The sequence below is a fragment of the Phoca vitulina genome, unplaced genomic scaffold (genome assembly GCF_004348235.1).
Source record: "Phoca vitulina isolate PV1807 unplaced genomic scaffold, GSC_HSeal_1.0 scaffold21, whole genome shotgun sequence".
NCBI classification, from domain to species: domain Eukaryota; kingdom Metazoa; phylum Chordata; class Mammalia; order Carnivora; family Phocidae; genus Phoca; species Phoca vitulina.
The window spans coordinates 14248379-14265468 of NW_022589724.1; the positions used below are offsets into that span (position 1 = coordinate 14248379).

General features: G+C 48.0%; 1 protein-coding gene across 2 annotated transcripts in view; it reads left to right on the forward strand.

The window, feature by feature from the left end:
• ZNF618 (zinc finger protein 618) overlaps positions 1 to 16177 on the forward strand; it is a 178697-nt gene extending 162520 nt beyond the window's left edge. For both annotated transcript variants that reach the window (XM_032418139.1, XM_032418141.1), the window contains 3 exons: positions 1197 to 1274; positions 13069 to 13170; positions 13817 to 16177. In XM_032418139.1, coding sequence (XP_032274030.1) covers positions 1197 to 1274; positions 13069 to 13170; positions 13817 to 15333 — 1697 coding nt within the window. In that variant the 3' untranslated portion in view covers positions 15334 to 16177. The remainder of the gene's footprint in view (positions 1 to 1196; positions 1275 to 13068; positions 13171 to 13816) is intronic.
• Positions 16178 to 17090: the final 913 nt, after the last annotated feature.

Consider the following 17090-nt stretch of genomic DNA (forward strand, 5'->3'; position numbering starts at 1 on the left):
GGGCTCACTCTCTGAGAGTTGAGGGTGTCCTGGAGGCATGGCCCTGGCTGACCTTGCCCTGCCTGGTGCTCCGGCACTAGCCCAGAATGTGAGCCTGGCTCTCAGATCCTCCTCGAGCCCCGATGGCTCACTGCTTCCTGAGGACGGAAGTAATGACAGTCATCTCAGAACACCAGATCGGGAAGAGACTTAGCTAAACTGTTTCTCTTTTGCAGAAACTGCAAGTCCCCTGATTTCCAATCCTTTCCCTCTCCTACAGAGTAAGTGACGGTCCCATGGGGGGCTGGAGAGGGCAAGGCAGGGCAGGGAGTGAACTCAGCCGGCCACCTGCTCAGGACCTCCCCAGAGCGCCTGCCCTTGGGCACCCCCTAGGCAGACCTGGCAGCCAGCCGAGGCAGGAGGAGGGCCTGGCCCCAGGTGGGAGGGGGAGTCTGGACAGGGGACGAGGCAGAGCCCTGACCACAGGCGGCCTCCCTCCGCCCTCCCCGGCCCTGGCAGGAACCCAGGCCTTCCCGTTGCTACTCGCGGGGGCAGCCTCAGGACACACCTCCTCCAAGCCCATCTCAACCGCCCTTTGCGTCTCTTCGTTACTCCTCTTTGGCCCCCTTCTTTCCTCTTCCTTCCGCTTTTCCCCGTGCCGGGCACTGGCTTGAGTGCCGGGGACACAGAGGTGGAAGGTCCACCTGCGCACACGGCCCCATCCCGCCCGCTCTGTCTTCCCTGTCCTCACCTGTCCTGTGTCCTCTCGCCTTTCTACGGCCTTCTCTACTTTCTACCCTTCTCTCTCGTTTATTTCCCGCTCCCTTTACTGTGCTCTGTACTCTTCACCTGGTTTTCGTTTCGTTCATACACTCATGTAGCTGTTTCCTCGGCGCGGATGTCTGCGGAGCATGTGGGACGTGGCCCTGCCCCAGGAGAGCACCTGGTCCGTCAGCGTTGCCCCCCTCCCCTCCCCAGTGCCCACAACAGTGCCTGGCACACAGTAAGCACTCAATAAATGTCTGCTTGATTGAATCAGACGGCCTCTTCATCTGCAGGTCTTCCTCCCTCCCCCCAAGCTTCTCCCTCAGCAGTTAGTGACAGGGGCGGACAGGCTGGGCCCAGAGCCCCAAGCGCAGAGCCCCAGCCAGCTCCCGGGCATCCGGGGTCATTCTGACCCTAACACAGCTGCCTCGTTTCTCCCCCTCCCGCCCCAGAACCGTACACGTGCGGCGCCTGTGGGATCCAGTTCCAGTTCTACAACAATCTGCTGGAGCACATGCAGTCCCACGCAGGTAAGGGAGCCTGCCCGGAGGCCACGCTTCCTCAGGAAATGGGCACAGGGCCTGGGAGCTGTCCTCAGGGAGCCCTGCGGCCGCCCAGGGCAGGTCTGTGCTGGGGAGGGTGGTGGGAGCACCGTTAGGGGGACAAGCTGAAGAAGGCTTCCTGAAGGTTGGGGCTCTGGCGCTGAGCCTGAAGGCCCCATGGTAGCTGACCAGGAAGGGTGTCGAGGGGGCGAGGGAGTGTGGTTTGAGATCTCGGTGAGCCGAGGCAGGGGCTGGGAGGGGCGAGCCATCCTCCCAGGGCAGCCTGGGCCCAAGCCCCGTCTCCGAGCAGGTACGTTCGCTGTAACACCGTCCCAAACGTGACAGCAGCGGTCCTCAAACTGGAGCGTGCCCCAGGCCCCACCCTGACACTGGGGTCTGTAGCCTGAGGCAAGTCCCCGGTGACCAGCTGCCTGCCGGCTGGTGGCTTACCACCTAGGTGACCTTTCTGTCAGCTGTTCTGCCACCTTCCAGGCTTGTAGTATTAGCGTTCTCCTCTCAACTGTCCTGCCTTCGGAGCCATGCCTCCCGTTTTTAGGGTTTTTTCACAGTAGCACCCCACTTCTGGTCCAGTTTCTGTTTCAGTCAGGCAGACGCTATGTGCGATGGCAGATAAACCCCAAATTCTCTAGTGGTTTGACATAATCACTTCTGCGGTCACAGCACAGCTTAATGCAGGTGGCCGGGCTGGCTGGCCCTGAGCACGGTGACCGAAGCTCCGTCCTCCCCGTTGGCTCCTCAGAGCCTCCCTCTCTGGGACTGGGCGGCGGGGAGAGAAACACACTGCCTCCTTCACCACTTTGGATCACAAGTGACACGTGACCTATGTGCCCACATTCCAGGGGCGGGAGCACGCCCAGCGCCACTGTCCAGGGACAGCCCGACACACTGCCAAGAGAAACGGGAACCTGGGGGTTCAGCTAGCGGTCCTTGCCGCCCCTCCCTCCGAGGCCTCCTTGGGGCCTGGGGCGGGGGCATTGGACGTGGTGGGAGGAAAGTGCCTGACTTGCAGGGCGGTGCAGGAACGGTGGTCTGTGATGGCGACTGTTGCTGCTCGTGCCCCTCTTAGGGCAGGCCTGACCCCCCCAGAGTAGCGCAGGGCTAGCCTCTCATTTAGGCGGGGGGCTGTTCTCTTCTGCGAGCGGGACCCCTCTTCGTTCATTGTGTCCGTCTGGTCCCTTGCACGCAGTCATTGGGTGGGTGCTGTCCTCTGGGCGCTCAGTCACGTGCTCTTCGGTGGGGGGAGCTATTATTTATTTCTAATGAACTCACTAAAATCAGAGCCGAGCCAGATTGGCAGCCGAGGCTGTGAGCTCCAAGTTCTGGTGTGCCTCCAGGCCACGTGACCCGGGCAGGAAACGTACGTGTGTGTGTGTGTGTGTGTGTGTGTGTGTGTGTGTGTGTCTCGTATCCGTCCGTCCGTGTCGTCTCCCCCCGCCTCCTTCTCCATCTCAAAAACCTGTGCTCTCCGGCTGCCCTCCTGCTAAAGTATTCACATGCCTCACCCTTCTTGCTTGCCTTGGCTGGGAACCGGCCCCCGCCACGGAAGGCCTCGGATGCCCGCTGAAGGCGTTCCGACTGGACCCTGTGGGAACCAGTGACAGGCACACCTCTTGGACCTGAACCTCCCACTCCGGCTCTGCTGACTCCTCCTCCTCTGGAACCCGGACCCTCCACCTGCCCCCCTGCCGGCTTCTGGCTGCTGAGGCTAATTAGGGAAGAGTCTGGGTGCCTGTGCTTCCCCATCCCTCAGGCAGTTGGGTGGAGGCCATTAAAATGCAAATCAAGGCTGGGCCGGTGGTGGCCCCATGGCTCCCAAGCCTCCCGACTTGTTTTGTAGGGAGAGCTTTGGGCCGCTTTGTTCTGGTCCACTGCTGGCAGAGAATGCCTTGCGGGCAATCCAGTGCAAAGCCAGCCTGAATCCCAGCCAGGCTGAGTCTGGATTAAAGGATTGACTCCATAGAGAAAAATTAAGCGTCATGATCTGTGCAGTTCACAGTGTCGCTGATAAGGGGGATCAGCCTTGAATAACACCAATCTCATTAAGAGGCTGCTGAATGGCACAAGGTAATTCCCCCTAATAAACTTCTTTTCTGTGCTGTAGGAAAATTTGTCTTGCCCCTGGTGACAGTTCCAGGGTATGTTTTGGCAGTAATAATACCGGAGATCGCTAACATTTAGTGAGCAATTACTACGGGTCAGACGAGGCTATGTCGTTAGATCTGAACAAGCTGACGTTCTCATCCCCATTACATAGATGAAGAAACCGAGGCTCACAGAACATAATCACTGGCCCAAAGTTGCAGAGCTTGTAAAAAATATCTAACATCATTTGAGCTCTCGCACGGTGCCAGGCCTTCCCTTGGAGCAGCTCACCTCTCTGGGCCTCAAGCTTCGCATCTGTGAAGTGGGCCGGTCATCGCTCTCACAGGCTGGGTGAGGGGTCTGGATATGTCACACATTGAGGGTCGTAGTACAGTCAGTCTCAGATACTGAACAACAGGTACCTCTTTTCCAGTCCTCTATCCGAACAGCTGCTTTCTCCTTCCTGCAGTGGTCCCTCCCCAGGAGATAGCCTTGACTCCCAACTTTGCATCCGGCCCTTTGCAGATGTGGCTGGACATGTACACCTCTGGTACTTAGGGGATAGCCACACTGAATAAACTTTATTTTCAGCTCAAGCTATAAATCAAGCCTTTTCACAGGGCATTTACCAAGTACCTCACCCATGTCGGGAGCGGTATCAGTGGGATCTGGAGAAAAAAGTCGTTTGAGTCAACTGATAGTAGACATTGTTCCCCACCGCTAGGTTGAGTCCTCTCCATTCCAGGTCCTGCAGAAAGGTAGAGGATGAGGGAATCACCCTGGCAGCTCGCCCCACCCTAGCATTTTGGTTAAGGAGGGGAAACTGAGGCCCATAAAGTTGAACGGCTAGCTTAAGCTCATACCCCACAACCAGGGCAGAGCTGGGTTTGAGCCCCGGGCCTTCAAACCCCTGTACACTGGTGGAGAAAGTTGATAAGAATGGCTACTGGTTTCCATTTTAGGAACGTGTGTTTCCCCATTTTAAATGTACTATCTGCTCGTTAAAAGAGATCGGGAACTTGCAGAGAAGTTAGGAAATGAAGCATCAGCCATGATCTCACTACTCAGAGCTAACCACTGTTGTTACTCTTTGAATGGGCTTCTTTTCATTCATTTTTTAAAATTGGACTTACAAAGATAGAATTTTACGTTCACGGAATCCACTAATTTGAAGAGTGCATTCTGACCATTTTGACAACTGAGAGTCATCTGATCAACATCGCAGTCAAGATGTATAACATGACCATCCACCCCAAAAGTTCTCTCCTGCCTCTTAGTGGCCAGTCCCCTCCCCGAGCCCAGCCCTGGCAACCACCCTCTGCTTCATTTTGCTCTAGTTTTGCTTTTACTGGAATTTTATATAAATGGAATTACATGGCATTTAATTTTTTGTGTCTGGCTTCTCTCACTTAGCATACTTTCGAGATGAATCCATGTTCTGTGTTATCAGTAACTACTATCACTACTTTTTATTTCTGAGTAGTACACCATTGTTTGGATATGCCACAATTTGTTTATCTTGTGACCAGTTGATAGGCATTTAAGTTATCTCCAATTTGGGGCTATTATGGGAACACACCTGCTGTGAACGTTCAAGTACACGTTTTTGTGTGGACATATGTTTTTAACTCTATACGGGGTGTACACCTGGGAGTGGAAATTCTGGGTTACATGATAACTCATGTTTAATTGGGAATTACCAGATTGTTTTCCATTCCCACGAACAGTGTATGAGGGGTGTGATTTCTCCACACCCGTTCAAGGTACTTGCTATGATTTGACTTTTTGTTTTAGCCATCCTAGTATGTGCGAAGTGGTATTTCATTATGATTTTCATTTGCATATTCCTGATGACTAATGACATCGAAGATGTTGTCTTGTGCTTAGTGGCCATTTGAATATCTCCTTTGGAGAAATGTCTGTTCAGATCCTTTGCCCATTTTTAATTTTTTTTGTCTTTTTATTGTTGAATTGTAAGTATTCTTTACATATTCTAGGTAGAAAGACCTCTATAGATATATGACTTGCAAATATTTTCTCCCATATTGTGGGTTGTCTTTCTACTTTCTTGATGCTGGCCTTTGAAACACAGAAGTTTTAAATTTTGGTGAAGTTCGTTTATTTTTTTCTTTCATCATGTGTGCTATTGGTGTCTTATCTAAGAAACCAGTTTTAGCTTTTACTTTTATGACTATTTTCCGAGTTAATTTTTGTATGAGTTATCAAGGGGAGGGGTCCTGCTTTATTCTTTGCATGCAGCTATCCAGTTTTCCCACCACCAGGTTTTGAATAGATTATCCTTTCGCCCATTAAATTGTCCTTGCATCCTTGTCAAAAATCAATTGTCTGTAAGTGTGAGGGTTTATTTCTGAAATCTGAATTCTGTTCCATTAATCTGTATGTCCTCGTGCTAGTACCACACTAACTTGATTAATATGTGGCTTTGCAGTAGTTTTGAAATCAGGAAGTGTGAGACTTCCAACTTTGTTCTTTTTGAAGATCGTCTTGGCTAATTTGCATCTCTTGCATTTCCACATGAATTTTAGGCTCAGCTTGTCAATTTCTGTTAAAAAGCCAGCAAAAATTTTGATAGGGATTGTGTTGAATCTAGGTTAATTTGGGCAGTATTGCCATTTTGACAATATTAAATCCTCCAGTCTATGAACATAGAATGTCTTTCCATTTATTGAAGTCGTCTTTGAGTTCTTTCAACCATGTTTTTAGTTTACAGTGTACAAATCTTGCACTTCATTTGTAAATTTATTCCTAACTATTTTATTCTTTTGGATGCTATTATAAAATGGAATTACTTTCTTAATTTAATTTTGGGGTGTTCATTTGTTAGTATAAAGAAATACAATCGATTTCTTTTTCATATATGTTGATCTTGTTTCCTGCAACCTTGCTAAACTTACTTACCAGTTCTAAGAGTTTTGTGTGTGCGCGCGGATTCCGTAAGATTGTTTATGTACACAACCATGTCATCTGCAAATAGAGATCATTTTACTTTTTCCATTCCAATCTGGATGATTTTTGAAATTATTATTTTTTCCTCCTTGCCCTGGCTAGAATCACTAACACACATTGAATAAAAGAGATGAGAATGGATATTCTTGTCTTGTTCCTGATCTTAGGGGGAAAGCTTTCAGGATTTAACCATTAAGTGTGATGTTAGCAGTGGGTTTTTCATAGATGCCCTTTGTCAGGTTGAAAAAGGTCCCTTCAGTTCCTGGTTTGCTGATTGTTTTTATCATGAAAAGGTATTAGATTTTGTCAAATGCCTTTTCTGCATCTATTGGGATCATGTGGTTTTTGTTTTTTGTTCGATTAATATGTTATATTTGTATGTTGAACCAACTTTGTATTCCTGGAGTAAATCCCACTTGTTATAGCTCGGTTTGGCTGCTCTGTTTTATTGAAGATGTTTGTGTCTGTAGTCCTAAGAGATAGTGGCCTGTGGCTTCTTTTCTTGTAATTTCTTTGTCTGATTTGGGTATCAGAATAATGTTCATCTTGTGAAATAAATTGTGAAATGTTCCCTCCTCTTCTGTTTTTGGGAAGAATTTGTGAAGAGTTCCTTCAACATATGATTAGAATTCACTAATGAAGCTATCGGAATCTGGACTTTGCTTTTTTTTCTTTTAGTGGAAAATATTTTGAACACTAATTCAATCTTCTATAGGTCTGTTCAGATTTTTTATTTCTCAAATTGGTTTTTGGTAGTTTATGTTTTTCTAAGAATTTATTTCATCCAGGTTATGTGAGTTGTTGGAATACTATTGTTCATAGTATTTCCTTAGAATCTTTTTGGTTTCTATCAAGTCAGCAGACTTAAGTTTTTTTTAGATTTCCTTTATCAGGTCCAGGAAGTTTCCTTCTCTTCCTAGTTTGTCATGAGTGGCTATTGAATTTTATCACATATTTTAAAAAGACTTATTTATTTTTAGAGAGAGCGAGAGCACGTGGGGTGGGGGCTAAGGTGAGAGAATCTCAAGCAGGCTCCCCACCGAGCACAGAGTCAATCCCATGACCCTGAGATCATGACCCTAGCCGAAATCGAGTCGGACACCAAACTGACTGAGTCTCCCAGGCACCTCTGAATTTTCTCACATTTTAATGTGTACTTATATTCATAGAGATCATTTTTCTTCTTATTTTCTCTTAGTATAGGGAATTGCACTGATTGGATTTCTGTTTTTAACCTCAACTTATATCTCTGGGGTAAATTCCACCTAGTGACAATGTATTGTTTTTTTAATATATTGCTGTATTTAGTTTGTTAATATTTGGTTAAGGATGTTTATATGTATGTTTATGAGGAATATGGGTTTGTAGTTTCTTCTCCTGCAGTGTTTTTCTCTAGTTTTGGATCAGAGTAATGCCGGCCTCATAAAATGAGAGATGTTCTTCCCTCATCTATTTTCTGGAGTAATTTGTGTAGAATTTGTATTACTTCTTCCTTAAATATTTGATCACATTCTCCAGTGAACCCATATGGGATTTTTCTTTGTGATTGGTTATTTAACTATGAACTCAATTTCTGTAATAGATACGGGACTATTTCAGGTTATCTGTTTCTTCTGGAGTGGACTTTGGTACTTTGTATGTTTTAGGGTATTTGTTTGCCTCACTTGTATCATTTTTAATCCCTCTTGTATCTGTAGCATATGTAGTGATGTCACTTTCTGTCATTTCTGATACTGATAATTGGTGTCCTTTTTCTTTTTTTAATCTTTTTGGCTAAAGGTTTATCATTTTTCTTCATTTCTACAAAGAATCAGCTTTTAGTTTCATTATTTTTCTCTATTGTATTTATTTTCTTTATTCATTCTGCTTTTAGCTATCTGAATTCCTTTCTTCTTTAGAATCAATTTACTCTTCCTCTTTATATCTTTCTAATGGTGGAAGCTTATAACACTGATTTTAAACCTTTATTCTTTTGTAATGTAATTATTTGATGCTATAAATATGCCCCGCTTTAGATGGATCCCACAGATTTTGAAAGGTTATGTTTTAATGTTAAGTTTAAATCATTTTCTAATTTCCCTTATTATATTTTTTGTTCCATGTGGTTTTAGAAGTGTGATGTTTATTATTCAAATAGTTGCAATTTTTCCAAAGACCTATTTCTTACTGATTTCTAATTTTTCATTCAGTTATGGTCAGAGACCACTTATGTGATTTCACTATATTTCTGCCTACCTCCTCCTTTCTTGGGAACCCAATTATATGTGTATTAGGCTGCTTGATCTTGTCCACTCTCTCTTCATTTATGTTCAGTCCTTTTCTTTCATTTCTAACTCACAGTTACTCAGAGAAGAGAGTTGAAATCCCGAGTTATAATTGTGGGTTTGTGTACTTCTTGTTTCAGGTTTTGCTTCATGCGTTTGGATATATACACGTTTAGGATTATTATGTTATTCTTGGTATTTTGACCCTGTTGTCATGGTGTAGGGTCTCTTGTTATCCCTGGTAATATTTCTTGTCCTGAGGTCTATTTTTTCTGTAATACCATCACAAAACATCACTAGTTTCCTTCACTACTATTTGTATGGTGTACCTTTATCCCGCCTTTTACCCTGTCTTCATATTTAAATAGGTTCCTTATAGATAACATATAGTAGAGTCTTGCCTTTTTACTAAGTATGACAATCTCTGACTTATATTTGGAATGTGGAGACCATTTATATTTAATGTAATTTTAATATTATTGGGTTTAAATCTACCATCTTGCTGTTTGTTTCCTAATCATCTCATTTCTTCCTTGTTGCTCTTTCTCTCATTTTTCTGCCTCATTTTGGATTGAGAATTTTTTTATGATTCCATTTTTATTTCCATTGATTCATCAAGCCAACTCTTTTATTATTTTTTTTTTAAAGATTTTATTTATTTATTAGCATAAGTATGGGGAACGGCAAGCAGGGGCAGAGAGAGAAGCAGGCTCCCCGCTGGGCAGAGAGCCGGATGCAGGGCTTGATTCCAGGACCCTGGGATCATGACCTGAGCCGAAGGCAGTCACCCAATCAACTGAGCCACCAAGGCGCCCTTCTTTGTGATATTCTTGTCCTACAGTTTACCGTACATATTATTACTACAATTTGTTATTATTTTCTAATGAGAAGTCATTTACCTCTTGAAGAGTATAAAAGTGAGAGAACGTTTTGTATATATATATAATAATATAATATAATGTAATGTAATATTATATATATATATATATTTACCCGCAGGTGTAGTTTCCAGCACTCTTCATTTCTTTTGTAGATTCAGATTTTTATTTGATGTCGTTTTTGCTAAGACCCAAAGAAATTCCTTTAACATTTCTTACATAAGTGCAGGTCTGACCTTTTTGAAAATTTTTTATCTCAAAAATACTTATTCCATCTTTATTTGTGAAAGATACGGCCATTGGATTTAGAATTTTAGGTTGATTAAAAAAAATTTTTTTTTAGGTTGATACTTTCTGTTGATACTTCTGTTCCGTTGCCTCCGGGTCTGTTGTCATTCTTACTGTTGTTCATTTGTGCGTTAATTTCTCCCCCTCTCTGGCTCCTTTTAAGAGTTTCTCTTTTCACTGGTTTTCAACAATTTTGTCATGGTGCTCTGCCTTGGTGGTATTTTCTTTATGTTTATTCTGCTTAGAGTCAGTTGAGCTTTTTGAATCTGGACTTACACTTTTAATCCAGTTTGGGAAAATTGTGGCCATTTTTTCAGATATTTTTTTCTGCCTCACCCCCTTTTCCTGGGACTGCAGTTGTATGTATATGAAATTGTCTGTCTGACAGTGTCCATGCTCTGTTCATTATCTTCAGCCTTTTACCCTTTTCGTTTTTCATGTTGGGTAGTTCTCTTGCGCTTTCTTCACTGATTTTTTCTTCTGTGGCATCTGATCTTTTACCCCATACAAGTGTGTTGTTTCCCTAGACAATTTATTTTTATATCTACAAGTTCTACTTGAGTTGGTTAGTTTTAGTTGTGGATTTTTCATATCTTCCATTTCCTTCTTGATGGTATTCATGTTTCCCTTCATGTCTTTGAGCACATTTATGGGTATTTTTATAACCGTTGCTGTAAGCTGCTTATTGGATAATTCCATTATCTCTGTCCTTTGTGGCTCTGTTTCTGTTGATTGGTTTTTCTCCTGATTGATAGGTCATATTTTCCTACTATTTGGAATGCCTGATAACCTTTTTATTGCATAATTGACATTGTGAATTTTTATATTGTTAGGTGCTAGATTTTGAAAAAACATTGAACTTTGTTCTGGTTTACAGTTTAGTTATGTAGGACCACCTCATACTTTGCAGGCTTACTCTTAAGATCTATTACGGCAGAGGGGGGCTCCTGGGTGGCTCAGTCAGTTAAGCCTCTGCCTTTGGCTCAGGTCATGATCTCAGGGTCCTGGGAATTGGGCCCTGCCTTGGGCTCCCTGCTCAGCAGGGAGTCTGCTGCTCCCCCCCCACTCGTTCTCTCTCTCAAATAAATAAAATCTTAAAAAAAAAGTATTAGGGCAGGTCTAGTGCAGTCCTTAATCTATGGTTAATTTTGCCCCATAGTGAAGGGACCCTACCCAATTCCTTATGCATTGTGGCCTCTCTTTTCTGGTTGAGGGAATACAAATTATTTCCTCCCCAGCCCCCCACCCTCCGCTTGCTGCTTTCTAGTGATTCTTTACCTGGTCTTGTGGAATTTGACCCTGTGCTTGGGCAGGTGAGTATTCAGCCGACTTCAGGGAACCATACTGAAGGTCTCCAGAGCTCTTTTCTTTATGTAACTCCTTTCCCTGTAAATTCTAGCTCCCTTTGGCCTCCCTAAATATTGGCTTCTGCCTCTTCAAATCAACAGGACCACTGGGCTCTGTTCCCCTTCCCTATCCCTGTGCTGCAGCCTGCAAACTGCTTTCGGACCAGCTGGGTCAGTCGTATTACTTACCGCATTTGTCCCCCTTTTTCTGGGGTCAGACCCGGGGTTACCTGTCTGAAAGCAGTGGAATCATGATTCACAGTTGATTCCAACAGGAGAGCAATTCCCATGGCAGGTCCTGCTTCACGGGTGGAAGTGAAAGTCTCCCCCCGCCCCCGTCTATTTTTGATGCATGGATTTGTTATTTGACTTTTAAGTCTAAAATACAAGTATAAATAATACGTGTAAAATTGTGATGAGATCTTTTCATCATGCATTTTCCTGTGTTGTTATAGTCTACGCAACCACATTTCCTAGTGATTGTGCTATGTTCCTTGGAGTGGATGTCCTGGAGTTTCTTTTGTTGTCCTCAGTTTGTTTTGGTGGGGGGGGGGTTGTTTTTGTTTTTTCCTGGGTTTCTTAATTAGCCTTGCAGGGCTGAACATGTAGATACTGGGGAAGCCTCTTTTGCTATGAAAATTGTGGCTTGGCCTCCAAGGCCTGATGCCTTGAACTGAGAAGAATGGAAAATGCTGGCTTCCTGAGCAGGGGTCACTGTGGCCCATTCATCTTGCATTTGTGATTCTACCTGTAAGATGATGTCGTGGGGAAATAAACCCACAACAACAACAAAAGCAGGGAGAAATGATAGTAGAATATTAGGCAAGTTGGTTCATAGCAGAACAGTAATTTTGGGAACAGCCCAGAAACTGCACTCAGTGTGTGGTTCAGCAGTCCGTGGTGGATCATTCGATGGGAGACTGTGTGGTCATTTATAATGACAAGCATGGTACTCAGACCATTTCTACTCAAATGATTCTATAAAAATGGCAAAGAGGTAGCGGTGAAGGAAGGAGAATAAGCATATGCCATTTTATCTGTCTATTTGAGAGACAGTGTGGGCTGGGGGTGGGGAGGGGCAGAGGGGGAGAGAGAATCTCAAGCAGGCTCCACGCCCAGCACGGAGCCCGACACAGGGCTCCATCCCACGACCCTGAGATCGTGCCCTGAGCCAAAATCGAGAGTCTGATGCTCAAGCTCAGCTGACTGAGCCATCCAGGTGCCCGGCATGTACCATTTTGATACGGTTGCGTATGTACAAGTAAACAAAGGTCAGGGAAATGCATGGAGCAGGCATTAGGCATCAGGGGACCTGGGATGTCTGTCCCAGCCCTGCCTTTGTTTTTTTTGTGTGATTCCGGGCAAATCGTTTCCTGTATCTGGGCTTCAGTTTTCACATCTGACAGGGAGGGAGGTTGAGAACTTAGTACCACATAGGGCTGTGGTTTGGTTTTGTTCCTTGGTAATTCAATTTTTAGTAAATAAGCTGAGAAGATGAGAAAAGCACACTTGAGAGAAGTGAGAGAATGTGAGGTCCCTTAGGCCACCCGCAGTACCTGGCACCCCTTGCCCATTTCTGAGCCAGAACATGGGGTCGTGTGTGGGTGCGGGGCCCCCCAGATCAGCGCGGGTCAGCGGTTCCCACCGAGCGCTTACTCTGCACCTGGCCCCGTGCTCCGGTCTTTCCCTGCATTTTCTCTTGTTGGTCCTTTCAGCACGTGTGTCCCATCCACGTGCTCAGTCTTCATTTCTTCAAGTGACCAAATCGAGGCTTTGCAAGCATCACATGTTGTCTGAGCAGGAGCCGGGGTTTGGACCCAGGCCTGAGTCCTGGAAGCCTTGTTTGGACTTCACCCGCCATGCTGTCGTTCTCATCCTGTGAGTTGGCAGCCCTCTTGCACCTCAGGGTCACACGCTGTCCCCTTTGTGCCCGCAGCGGACAACGAGAACAACATCGCCTCCAACCAGTCCCGATCGCCGCCTGCTGTTGTAGAAGAGAAGTGGAAACCCCAGGCCCAGAGGAACAGCGCCAACAACAGTAGGTCTCTCCCGGGCCAGAGGTCCGTCCCGTGCACCACTAGCCCGGCTCTGGCCACTCCCCTCAGCCCCCCATTCCACCACGTGTACCTCTCGTGGTGATGCAAGACCGCCTCCGAAGCTCTTACACACCTAAGACCTCGTCTGTGGGAGTTGTGACCTCACTGGACGGGCAGAAGGAAGCCCGGGGAGAGGAGGGGATCTTCGTGTGCTCAGAAAGCACATACTTAGTGATAGAGTCGGAACTGGAGTCCCCTCTCCACACTTTCTGGTGGCTGATCTTTCCTGGTGCTGTGGCCTCATTTATTTTATTCACTAGAGATTCCTTTCTCAGAGGCAATTGCTATGTTGAGGAAGAAGTCAGACCAGTTGGCTTCAGCAGGCTAGGGGAGTGACACGTGCAGCGAGTATGTTGCGTACGTCCCGCTGTATTCTCCTCCCGTGCTCACGGCAGGCATTACCGATCAACCCTAGAACGTTATTCCGGTGAGAGTCACATGTTAAAGACCACCAGCACCACCAGTTCGTGTGCAAGATGAAACCTCATAGTTCCTAATACTAGGTGCTTAGAGAGTAGTAGGCTGCCGCCAGACGGAGGAACCTCCGATGGCAGCTTTAATGACCTCTGTCTCTGTGTCCTCCGCCAGCCATGACCAGTGGTTTAACGCCCAACAGCATGATCCCCGAGAAGGAGCGGCAGAATATCGCAGAGCGGCTGCTGAGGGTCATGTGCGCCGACCTGGGCGCGCTGAGCGTGGTGAGTGGGAAGGAGTTCCTGAAACTGGCCCAGACGCTGGTGGACAGCGGCGCCCGCTACGGGGCCTTCTCCGTCACGGAGATCCTGGGCAACTTCAACACGCTGGCCCTGAAGCACCTGCCGCGCATGTACAACCAGGTGAAGGTCAAGGTGACGTGTGCCTTGGGCAGCAACGCCTGTCTGGGCATCGGTGTCACCTGCCACTCGCAGAGCGTCGGCCCCGACTCGTGCTACATCCTCACGGCCTACCAGGCCGAGGGCAACCACATCAAGAGCTACGTGCTGGGCGTGAAGGGCGCGGACATCCGCGACAGCGGCGACCTGGTGCACCACTGGGTGCAGAACGTGCTGTCGGAGTTCGTGATGTCGGAGATCAGGACAGTGTACGTGACAGACTGCCGGGTGAGCGCGTCCGCCTTCTCCAAGGCCGGCATGTGCCTTCGCTGCTCAGCCTGTGCCTTGAACTCGGTGGTGCAGAGCGTGCTGAGCAAGCGGACGCTGCAGGCCCGCAGCATGCACGAGGTCATCGAGCTGCTCAACGTGTGCGAGGACCTGGCGGGCTCCACGGGCCTGGCCAAGGAGACCTTCGGCTCGCTGGAGGAGACCTCGCCGCCGCCCTGCTGGAACTCGGTCACGGACTCGCTGCTGCTGGTGCACGAGCGCTACGAGCAGATCTGCGAGTTCTACAGCCGCGCCAAGAAGATGAACCTCATCCAGAGCCTCAACAAGCACCTGCTCAGCAACCTGGCGGCCATCCTGACGCCGGTCAAGCAGGCGGTCATCGAGCTGAGCAACGAGAGTCAGCCCACGCTGCAGCTGGTGCTGCCCACCTACGTCAGGCTGGAGAAGCTGTTCACGGCCAAGGCCAACGACGCGGGCACCGTCAGCAAGCTGTGCCACCTTTTCCTGGAGGCCCTCAAGGAGAACTTCAAGGTGCACCCGGCGCATAAGGTGGCCATGATCCTGGACCCGCAGCAGAAGCTGCGGCCCGTGCCGCCCTACCAGCACGAGGAGATCATCGGCAAGGTGTGTGAGCTCATCAACGAGGTGAAGGAGTCCTGGACCGAGGAGGCCGACTTCGAGCCCGCCGCCAAGAAGCCCCGCTCCGCCACGGGCGAGCACCCCGCAGCTCAGGAAGACGATCGGCTTGGGAAGAACGAAGTGTACGATTACCTGCAGGAGCCCCTCTTCCAGGCCACCCCTGATCTCTTCCAGTACTGGTCGTGCGTTACCCAAAAGCACACGAAACTCGCCAAGCTGGCCTTCTGGCTGCTCGCGGTTCCGGCCGTGGGGGCCAGGAGCGGGTGTGTAAATATGTGTGAGCAAGCCCTTCTAATCAAAAGGAGGCGGCTGCTCAGTCCAGAAGATATGAACAAACTCATGTTTCTGAAATCCAACATGCTTTAAGACTTTGGAATGGTAAGAAGGAAGAAAAGAAAAAGAGAAGAGAAACATTAGGAAAAAAAAACCACACACACACACACACACAACACTGTCGCAAACAAAGAAAAAGGAATTTAAGTTCTAAACACTGTGGACCTCATTATAAACGCCCCCCCGGAAACTTAAGTGCTTTTTCAGTGTGTGTGTGCATGTGGCGTGCGGACGCGTCCAGGCGCGTGTGCCGTGGTGTGCAGCGCGGGGACCCCGTGCTCGCCCGCGTGCCCCCCCCCGTGCACGCATGCACACACACACACGCAACCCTGGTGCGTGCGCACGCGCCTGCTCGTGGGCGCCTGTGCGTTGAACTGGGTGTGTCAGGAGAGCTGAGTGGGGAAGAGGGAAGACACTTCACCTCCTTTTCTCAGTGAGGGGGCTTAGAAGACTCCGTTTTCAGGTGTGCAGATTGGTAGGAAGCTGATGTTGTAAAACGTTCAGGCAGCTGAGATCTGAAGTGACTTGACGCTCTCTGTCCTTGACCCTGTGGCCGTCCCCCCCTTCTGCCCCCTCCATGCCCCTCCCCCAAGCCCTCCTGACCCTCCTGCACCCCCCTCTCCCCGGCTGCTCTGCCATGGATTCTCCAGACTGCATCAGATGGACCGTGTCTGCACTGGACTTTGTTCTCGTTCACCTTCAGGGCATTGAGCTGTTGCCTCCGAGATACCCTTGGGGGGTCCCGGGGCAGCCGCCTTAGAAACACACCTATCTATCTCCCCAAATCAGGAAAGGAGACTTTAAGAATATAAAGCTGACTTTTTGCTTTTTAATATAAGATAGAAAAAAAAGACATTTTTTAAAGAAGTATAGATATTGTCTCCACTCCTTAATAATTTTTTTTCCTAACATTTTAGCAGTTTTTACTTTTTTTTTTTTTTTTTTTTTTCCAAATTTGATTTTAGACTGCTAGGAGGCACTGAATGTCTGTAACTTATGTTTTGGAGGTTTTGTTTTTTTTTTGTTTGTTTGTTTTTTCCAGTTACCCTTTTTGTTCCTCAAATCACACTGTAAACTAGCTCATCTCAGTGGTATCTTCAGTAATGCTAAGGTTTTTATTAGCCCTCCCTGTACAGTCCCATGTTCACGTATTCGAACAGCCGAGACCACAGACTTGGCTTCGCTGTTTGGAAACCAGGAGTGGGGTTGGAGACCGGGTTTCGCAGATGTGGGTTCGGCGGAAGCCGTAGGGAAGCGTGTGGCTTAGGAGTCCTGAATGTGCGCGGGAGACGCGCCCTCCCGGCTCCCTGTGTCCGGCACCGCGAATGTCTGGCTCTCTGCCCAGAGTGCGTTACACTACTCGCCACGTCACTGACACTTCCAGCTCAGCGGGGACTCCCGAGTCCACCCGCGTTCACGTCCGTCGCACCTCAGCCCCACGGCCCCTCCCCCCTCCCCGGGGCCCCAGGGGTCCCGCTGGTGCCATTGCCCACGGCCCTGGGGGTCCCCACGTGAGCCTCGGGCCTCCTTCCAGGACGGCAGTTGAGCGTGGTGCCTTGGGGGCCAAACGGTGGCCGTCTTGAGGGTGGAGTGGCATCAGGCCACATTTAACTTGAGGCTGTGAAAACTGGCTTTTCTCTCCTGAGCAGCTTAGGTTGCACGTGCCCAGTCCAAATGCCAAGAGCGTGGCCCCTTTGCCCTCCCCAGAGGTGGTTCTGTCAGGGTCAGCGCTCCACCCCCACGTCCCCATGGGTCATGTGCCGCTGGCCTCCTGGCCCCTCGGTGGCCGT